Source organism: Cariama cristata, unplaced genomic scaffold, assembly GCF_000690535.1.
Source record: "Cariama cristata isolate BGI_N322 unplaced genomic scaffold, ASM69053v1 scaffold16376, whole genome shotgun sequence".
In the NCBI taxonomy this organism is placed as follows: Eukaryota; Metazoa; Chordata; class Aves; order Cariamiformes; family Cariamidae; genus Cariama; species Cariama cristata.
In genome coordinates, this window is record NW_009623945.1 from 1 (window position 1) to 9,900 (window position 9,900).

General features: G+C 45.8%; 1 protein-coding gene across 1 annotated transcript; it reads left to right on the plus strand.

The window, feature by feature from the left end:
* Positions 1-421: 421 nt before the first annotated feature.
* MLF2 (myeloid leukemia factor 2) lies at positions 422-6,461 on the plus strand (the record flags this gene model as incomplete). The annotated part of the gene is made up of 8 exons (XM_009702979.1): positions 422-461; positions 1,769-1,932; positions 2,368-2,403; positions 3,871-3,924; positions 4,350-4,475; positions 4,829-4,988; positions 5,080-5,320; positions 5,860-6,461. Coding segments are annotated over 7 exons (759 nt in total), but the record flags the coding sequence as incomplete, so codon positions are not given.
* Positions 6,462-9,900: the final 3,439 nt, after the last annotated feature.

Below are 9,900 nucleotides of genomic sequence, written 5' to 3' on the forward strand. Positions count from 1 at the left end.
TGGAGAAAAATACACACATTCTCTTAAGGGGCAGCACAGGGAATAACCTGGTTCGCGTTGGTCTGATTTCTGTAATATTAGAGCGTGGTTGTGGAGGAAAGCGTAATTAAAAAAAGTAGGCCAAAAGGCATTGCGACTGTCTTGAGGAGGAGAGGGCTGGAACACCTAATCTTTTTCTTTGCGTAAGGGTTGGGGTTTTTTCCTTATGTGAAGTGGGACTTCAGTTCGTATAGGTAAGACCTGCTGTTCCGTCCAGTGTTTTAACGGAGCCAGAGAAAACTGCTAAAGCAGCTGTCAAATTGTAAGGAACTAAGTAAAGAGAAGACAAGTAGTTTTGAAGTACGAGTCTCGAAGTCTAACCAAGGTCCCAAGAACTCTTCCTGGGATTCCTGTTGCTGAATGTTTCTGTCTCTGTCCGCAGTCCAGAAATTGGATGCTATTGATAAATTTTGGCAGTGAAAGTAAGTTGGCGGTCCTTGCCAAAGTAGATAAGGAATAGACTGTAATACAGTAAGAATTTGATTATGTTAAATATTGCACTACTAGAAATTTGGTTGAATTAATTTATGTAGAAGAATAAAGTCCATTTTTTGCTTATAAAATTAGTAATATGCAAAAATTTTGTCAGCTGTAAACAAATTAGCGGGAGAGGAGACCTTGATGTCTCAGTTAGTCACAGAATGACTGTGTGTTCTCATTGATGTGGCAGGTATGAGTCTAGCTTTTATTATGGGAAGCATTTCCAGTAGCGACAGAAAAGTTTTGGTTTGTAGTAGGTGCTTTTGTGATCTCGGGAATATTCTATGCTGCTGAAGTTACGCACACAAAGGAGGGACAAGTGCAGACTATAAGATGTGCAGAGAAATGCTATGGTATTGCCCAGACTTTTCTTACTGAGGCCACTGTATTCTGCGACCATTTGTCCTTATTCCCCTTTTTCTCTCCTTGCTCCTCCAGCATGTGTGAATGTGTACAGCCCTTGAAGTGGAGGCTGTGAAAGAAGGAAAAGAAGGAAAACCAGTTAGGGACCCCAGTTATTGTTCCCTTTCCCTCTCAAATCTGCAAAAGCTGTATGTGGTCTCAAACTCTTGACAGGTGTACACGTAACACTGTAGGAAAATAGCAGATGAAAATTACTTGGGGCAGAGGGATGTCGCGTGTCAGGCCATACAGTCCATTCTGGAGGTTTCAGTCTTGCATTCGAGTGTGTTTGTGCACGTGTATGTGGTGGGGTGAGAGGACAATATCTTGGATCCCGTGCTTATTGGTCCCATTAAGTGTAGTCCTCCCTTTGCAGCCAGGAGGGTCTTCGTGTACCTCCCTGCAAAATGAGGAACTGCTCTTCTAGAAGGGTTTGATTGTTTCGCAGAGCTGTTAACATAAAGGGTTTTGATGGCACAAGAGGAAATGAGTATGAAATGATGGTGGTACGTGGACTGCAGATCTGAGAAGTGGCTTTTATTTGTTAGAGTAGTGAGGTTCTGGAATGGCCTTGGCCATGCTTGGCCCCAAAGTGTTAGTGGGAGCAGAACACCAAACTACTTCTGAACAGACATCAGTTAGTGCCTGAAACGGATTCTGTGGTGTAATACCTGCTACTACAAGAAATAAGATGGGATCCAGAGGTTCCTTCCAGCCCCAAGGATCACTGTAGGCAGCACTGAGTTCTTGGGATTCTGGATTTTCAGCTTGGAAAGGAATGTACAGTTACATAAAAGAAACTCAAAGTTGGAATGGGTGAATTATGTGGGGCTTTGTGTTCTGTCAGCCCTTCCTCACTGTTGTTCTTTCAACCTTTCCAAAAGGGACCCTTTTGCCATCCACCGGCAGCACATGAACCGCATGCTTTCTGGAAGTTTTGGGTTCGGCCCGCTCCTGGGCATCAGTGATGGAACCACACCTGGGGCTCGCCAGGCTGGCCGTAGGATGCAGGTAAAAGAGGGACTGAGTACAGGATAGGATTTCTTAAGCTGCCTTGTTAGCTTCTCTCTTCCACAGTTATTGGGTTGGGCATGCCCCTGCACCTTCGGATGGTGGGCACAGAATTAATCTCTAAACTAGTGGTATTCTTGTCTTTTTCTTTACTCCACGTGCATTAAGACATTGAATGGGAAAAAATACATATTGTATCTCAAAGACATAAATCAATATAAATGGGAGAAATTTAAGAACATCACCTTCTGTCTGGTTTGTTAGGGGTGATATGGATTGAACTGCCATGAGTCTGTGAGGCATTTTCTTGATCTGTTTGTTGGGGCTGAGTGTGTTCCTAGTTCTGTTTCTCAGAAGAATGAGGGTGTTCTGAGGAGGATCTAGTGTGGCTGTTGCAAGGTCATTCTCTTTTCTGTTTTTCTGTTGTCCTGGCAGGCAGGAGCTGTTTCACCCTTTGGGATGCTTGGCATGGTAAGTTCTCTGTTTTTCTGGGTCAAATTAGAGGCTTTCTAAGTAGCAGCTCCATACTGAGATTCATCAGCGCTGTCTGCCACCAGTGCTAAAATGTAGCCATCTGTGAGGAAGACCATCTATCCTAGTGGGTAGTGAGGGTGGGAAGGTGTGAAGAGACCAGAATGAGCTCTAGATTTATAGTAGATTTATACGGAAGAGGCTGTTGAACTGAAACTGGAGGCAGCTGGTTTCTCTTGGACCTCTCATTGAGATGCTATATGACTTCAGGCCTTTCCCTTGTTTCCCCTCTAATGTTTTAATCTAGTCTGTGAGATTACCTTGACCTTGCACCCTGACCAGAGAAGAGCCCTGAAGCTGTTATAGCACAATGTTTCATAGGAATTGAGACAGTTAATATCCAGGAAGAGCAGATAGTCTCTTAATAACTTCATATGTCTGAAAAGAAGCTGCAGATCTGTTTGGAGGAACTTTGACGATGCGAGGAAAAGACTTGGCTGTCAGTAGGCAGAGGTGATTATTGAACCTCCTTTGCCAGTGGGGGTGGATGGAGAAGCCAACAGAATACTTCAGGTGAACAGGACTGGAATGAGTATGGCTGTGTGTATGTGAGAACACTGTGCTTAGAGCATGCTGATCTCCCTCATCTACTGAAATAATACCGTGGAAATAGGTTATTCCAGATCCAGCGACTTCAGCTGCCTTGCTCTGCAGGATTGCCTCAGTGAAAGAGACTAAGCGTCCTGGAATTGTAGCTCAGAGAAGGATTAATAAGAATACAAACAGATAGACTTCAAAGGATAATAACATTGCGTGTGAGTACTGCTCTGCTGGAAATGAGAACAAGAGGCTACTCGAGGAGACAAAAAAATCAGCAAGTTTAAACTGACATAGTAATTTTGTTTACATATTGCACAATTAACCTGTGAGACCTGCTGGCCCAGTGTATTACTGCAGCCTTTACGTTTACAAGATTAAAAAGTCAGGTGTTTGTAGGAAAAATAAGAAAACTTGTTATTATGTTAGAAAGAATACAATCAATGGAAACTTCCTTGTGGTTTAAATTAAGAGTTGACAGTGATGAGGTGAAAAGATCATCAAGGATGACTGTCCTATGGTTAAGATCACTGTTAGTGCACATCCTGAGACTTCTTCTCTTAGCTTTACTGAGTGCCCGGACTCACAAAACCCAGTGCATTGGGAGTCAGACCCAGACTAAAAGAACAACCTTTGCCATATCCAGAGGTCTGGAGAGCCAGAACACTTGGGCAAGGCAACCTGGGAGAATGGAGAGAACAGCAACGCCAAATCCTGGGACTTTTTTTCTGCCCTACTGAAAGAAAGGGAAAAGAACAAGGTTTTTCTTTTTAGGCAGCAGGTTTTTGTCCCTTGCAGATAGTTGTTTGTTCTTTCCTCCTGTATCTTTCCAAACTGACTACTCTTGTGTTCTCTTTTCCTTTTCATCAGGCAGGTGGCTTTATAGATATGTTTGGGATGATGAACGACATGATTGGAAACATGGTAAGAACCTTCCATAAACCAATCTGTATTGAGGGGAGTACTGAGGGTGCTCCTGCCATCCCCTCTAATGTCTCCCATCTTACTGTGCTTCTTTGGTATGGGCTGTGCTCAAGCTGCTGAGGTGGCAGAGGCTGTGAGCATTGCTTCACGACCAGGATTCGGTGATTGAGAGCTTGTTCCTGAGGCGTACCATCTGAGTGCAGGGAGGAGAGATGGGTGAGGAATCAAGTGTGGGGGTAGACTTGTTTAGCAAGAAACAGGAATTAATTTAACAGGATGATGTATTCTCCAGAAAGATGGACCCATGGGCATTGTAGTCTTCCTATTGTAATTTCTTCTTACTTCATTGTATAGAAAGAGAATTAACTGCCCTATCTTCTTCCCTCCCATTCCTTCTTTGTACCATTCCTCGTTTCTTTTTGCAGGAGCATATGACAAGTGGTGCTAACTGCCAGACGTTTACCTCCTCAACTGTCATCTCCTATTCCAACCTGGGTGACGGGCCCAAAGTCTATCAAGAGACCTCAGAGATGCGTTCAGCACCTGGCGGGGTAAGGTGGAGGCTGCAGTGCATCTTCCCAGCATGAGGCTGCTGGTTTTGCTGTGGGTGGATAGACTTCGTTTGGTGGCTCAGTGCTGGCCACCCACAGCACTTCTGCTTTGCAGTCAGTTGCAGTTCGAGGAGCACGTTGTGACTCACTGAACCGTGCTGGGGGCCACTGGGAGGGGATGGGAAGCGCTGGCAGGGGGGAATCCATTTTTCCCTCTTCATTATGTTGTGTCTGACATCCTGGGAGTGGTGGCAGTGCAATGTGACTGAAATACTGCAGGCAAGAATCAGTGCGCCTTATGGGGCTGGGAGAATGAATTAAAATGTTGATCCTACATGGGAATCTGCCCTCAGATCCGTGAGACTAGACGGACCGTAAGAGACTCGGACAGTGGCTTGGAACAAATGTCGATTGGACACCACATCAGGGAGCGGGCCCACATCATGCAGCGGTCCCGGAACCATCGCACGGGTGACCAGGAGGAGAGACAGGACTACATCAACATGGATGAAAGTGAGTACTGCCTGTGTCCTCATCCTCCCAGCAAACCCAGGTGTTGCTTCCCCACTTCCTCCCCATCTGAGCTTGTTCTTTCCATACATAGGTGACGCAGCTGCATTTGATGATGAGTGGAGGCGAGAGACATCCCGTTTCCGGCCGCAGCGGGGGCTGGATTACCGACGTCATGAAGGCAGCACTGGCCGTCGGGCTGAAGGGACTCGTCTTGCGATCCAGGGCCCTGAGGATTCTCCTTCCAGACAGTCCCGTCGGTATGACTGGTGAACCCAGAGCAGACCTTGTGGGGGGTGCAGCGTGGCCACCCCCAAATCTACCTACACGCTCTTGTAAGTCTTAACAGGTTTTATTCCCCATCTTCCACTGCGCGGTTGCCTCTTAGCCATATGATTATTTTCTTCCAATGTCTCAATCTTACATTATTTTGAAGTGTTGGTTGGAAATGTGTTTTCCCACTTGATCTAGAGGGCAGAGGAAAATGTGAAATTTGAGAAAATACGGTTCTGAAAGGGAAGGTGGAAGCTGTTTAAGTTAGCTTTGTCATCAACAAAAAGTGTGGTGTCAGCCTAAACGGATGGTTGAAATGGTATGAAATGATGTAGGATTGCAATCTGTAGAGTGTTATACTGTCATTGTGTAGAATCTAGAGATCATTTGCTGTCAATCCAGTTTGAAATAGAAGTGCATGCTAGTGTCTGCTCTCCTGTGTTTTGAAAAGTGTTCACTAGGATGTGATCTAGTGCTTGAAAAGCGAATTTTTTCCTTTTTTTGGATGTCTAGACATGAGGTTTAAACAGGTCTTTGTCTTCTGTGCTGCTTTCTAGTCACCACTTATTCTTTTCATGTTCTCTGTTTCCCTTCTTCCCAGGTACAGACAGTGAAACTCTGAAGCCCCTTCAAAGCACCACTTGGACCCTCCTCAAATTTAGTGTTAACCTCCTTCCCACTTAAGAATTGAAACAAAGCAACTAATCTTCTGCATTGCTCTTTTTTGCCCCATTTGGGTGCTGCAGTGGGGCGTGGGGAATCTCGGAATCTCACTGATGTGCAAGGAATGCATTAATTGCCCATTCCCTTTCTGCTCTCCCTTGGTTCTGTTCTTTCTGCCAGTAGTGGTGGGCATGAGGAGCTGCCACCTTGCCTCTTCCATCCTTTCCACTCTTTCTGTACTGGGTTGGGCTGGTTCTAAAGTTTGCGTTTAGTCCCCTGTGAGAGAAATATGAGGGAATTCTGCTAGAACCCCGTGTCGGTCCCCTCACCGGGACAGAGGCTTCGATTCTCCTCCTGCTCCTTGGTGCAGCTGTGGAGAAGCAGAAGGATGTGTGCGTTAGAGAAGGGAGGAGCAGGACAAAAGCTGGATCAGCCTGTGGGCCCCCCCCCCCGACCCCTCTTCAGACAGCTCCCCCACTTTTTTAATTTGTGAAACTTGTAACTAGATGTTTACTGAATAAAGAAACAAACTGTAAAGAATTGTTGGATCAGTGTTTACCTTCAGCTGAGCTAATTGTGCCTGCTGTGGAATTAAGTAACCTCTTTCATATCCTTGGGAAATTGCTGAGGAGAAACTTGATGTTTAATTCTAAGGCTTTATTTTCTTATAGAAAATAGCCTTATAGCCTTCCTATACGGTTACAAAGTGAGATAATTCTCAACGTGGAAATTGTGAAAGAAGACCCAAGAATCCACTGTTTGCAAAAATACCCTTTAATAGCTGTAGTTTTGCTGTGCACTCAAGGGAGATTGGTTTGTCTTTCTTGCTGCCTGGTCATCTGCAGCCCTGAATTGGGCCTCTGGGGTTCCTGCATGGCCAGGGAATATTTCCATTATTTTCTTATTATTTCTTTGCAGCTGAGGTCATTCTTACAAATTACCTTTTCTTACCTTCAATATTAGGTGAAACTTCAGAGGCATTAGGTATACAGGACTAGGGAAGATCTAGGGTTCTTGGGCCAGTTCCCTGCTCTGGCATGCACCCTTACATAAACCTTTTCATCAATTCATTTGGCACAGAAGGCAGGAAATTGATGCATGACTTACACTCGGAAGTGGTGTGCCGGGATCTTGTGTATCCCCCCGTGTTGTACATATGGGCACTAACAGAGGGACAGACGCCTCACTGAGGACTGACCTATCTTGCCCTGAAGAAAGGATGCAGGATCTAACCCCTGAGAGCTCAGGGCAGAGTTTGCACGTGTTCCACCCTTCAAGGAAGTGCAGGGCAGAGCCTTAGCTAATGCCAGGCTCTGTCCCTGCTTCCCTGCGCTGTTTTGTCCCATAGCAAACCCCAATAGGAGTCCTGGTCTTCAGGTGATGGCTCCCTTGTCCGGGTGCAGTTGGAGAGGTCTCCGGCATCTGGGAGTGAAGGGAGGGACCTCGGTTGAGACAGTGAAGTGAGTGTCGGAGTGGGATAAGCCAGCTGGCCCTGGGGGTGAACTGAGTTTCTGGAGATGTTATAGTCAAGGCAGGCCCTGAAGAGAGCAAGGCTGAAGGAGGGGCTACATGGAAAAGAGCAGGGCTTGGGAGAGCTTTAGTGGAAGACAAGTCATCTTGTCTTGGAGTAGCCAGACTTTGAAAGGAGGAAATGGAGCAACAGCAGCCCTCATCTCAGTGGTAGTCTTGAACTGGTGCAAGAGGTGGGACCTGGTGTTTTGATCTAGTGAAGAACCAGCTGAGCTCAGAAAGGTGCTTACAGCATTGAGACAGTGGTGGTAACCAGCTGCGAATCCTTGGCCGTTCTTTGAGGCAATGTCAGAGAAAGAGAATAGGGAGATGGGCATGGTGGTGGTGAGGATTAACTCAGACCTTTAAGATGTGAGGGTGCATTCCTTGTTGCACATGGAATTACTAAACTTGATCTAATTCCTAATCCTTTTATCTGGATTCAGCCTCTGCACCCTGTGGGTGCCGCCTGCCTATGGATCTAGGACCCTTCCACTCTGTAGTGGGGGGTCTGATTTACCCAGCTGCTTGGGCCTTGCTAACTGCTGTACAGGCGTTTCCAAAATTTCGGCCTTCACCAGGCATGACAAGGCTCCGGTGGTCTAGGGAAACGGAAAAGAGGTTCGGTTAGAGGAAGACCTTGTGTTAAGGCTGGGAAGCAGAGACAGGAGCCCGGGAGAGTGTTTCAGAGATCCCAAACCAAAAAGTACGTACAGGAAGTGTATTGGGAGAGTGTCCCCTTTGCTAGTCCCAAGGCTGAGATGGTATGTTAACCTCTGTCTTCAGAGCGCAGGAGGTTTTTTCCCAAAGAAGGGAACCTCCCGTGACTCCTCCAGTCCTGGGAGGCCGTTCTTCACCTGCTGCTCGGGGTTCTGCTGAAGAAGCCACCTCAGCTGCTCCAGGCTGGCATTGATCCAGGCACGAGGATGCTTTTTCAATCAGTGGCTTGAGGGACGCTTAAGAAGAGGAGAGATGTGAAGGCAAGGAGAAAGAGGGCAGATCTGTACCAAAGTGGGAGTAAGGTGCGCTGCCACCGGTGCCTTTTGCTGAGTGACCGCAAGTTGTGCCGAGGGCTCCCCCGGTTGCCGATACCTTGGTTTGATGAAAATTCACTTACTGATCACTGACTTAGGTTATTATTCCAATGGAAGAGAATTGCATGGAGGCAACAAAAAGGTATGTGTGCACAACTAATGATTTACTCCTCTTCCTCTGTCTTTAGACAAGCTGTGAGAAGCTCTAAGTTGTTGTCAGCAGGTGCCTGAGCCTGTGTGTGCAGAACTGCTCTAATTGAGCTGCTTGAAAACAAGAACACCGGCACAATCAGAAAGCCCACTCCTGTTACACCACCCTAACTTTGGCATTTAGAGCACGTCTACGTGTGGTTAATTTTTTCTCATTAGTTACAGTTTCAGGCAAAAGGGTTTCCTGTTAAAAGTAGTCCACCTGCTGTATTGGGGCAACGGCAAGGCCTGGGATGAGTGTCTTACATTTCTGAGATGTCTGTGCCAGCTCTTCCAGCAGGATGGAAAAAGAGAAGGTTGGGTGTTCCTAACATGAAAGTCAAACAGTGTTTAAGATGCGCAGGGCATGGTTCCAAGTCATCCTTATCCATCCAATGGAGATAAAATCCATTCTCAATCCTTCTCCCACAGCTGTCACCTTCAAATGGGACTAGTTGAAGCACCAAAGCGATGTGGTTTAGCGATACTTCTGGATCTTGCTAAGGAGCCAGGAGGGCACCTGGAGTGAGACAGAGGGGGCTGCCATGCTTAAAGGGGGGGGGGGGGAAGGCAAGGTGGGCAGAATGAGGTGGAGAGAGGCTGGAAACACTGGTAGAAAGATGGGTGACATGACCTTGGCTGAGAGTGCATTAGCTACACACAAATAGAATAGAAACTTGAGGGGTTTTGTTTGTTGTATATTCACTTCTACGTATTTGAAAATTTATCGTGAAAATAAGAGCCATTAGAGGTAGTGCGAACTTTGTCTTTAAATGGTTTTGTTGGTAGCCCTGAAGCTCTGTGCACCTTTCATTGTACTTTTTGAAGCATCGTAGAATACTGGGGGAATATGATGAGCCTGGGGAAATTAACCTTGTGCCAATATTTGTAAACACTAAATGAGATGATATCCACAGCTGTAAACCAGGTAAACTGACATTAATTCAAGATAACAGATGGAAAATGCATTAAATTTAAAAATAAAAATGGATGTGTTGGTTTTTATGATGTTCTTGATCTTGCTTTCTCGAAATTGTGCCTGTCCAACAGCTGTAATATTTTCTGATTAAATCATGAGTTGGGTTAACAAGGCACTAGAGTAACCTAAAGTTGAAGGTTACAGTAGCACAAGGTGGTATCTTACTTAGCCACACAAGGCTATGCTCTAATTTAAAATAAATAAATAATCATTAAAACAACAAAGGGGCCGGTATTATAAATTTTAGTTCACTGATAGATTTCAAGTA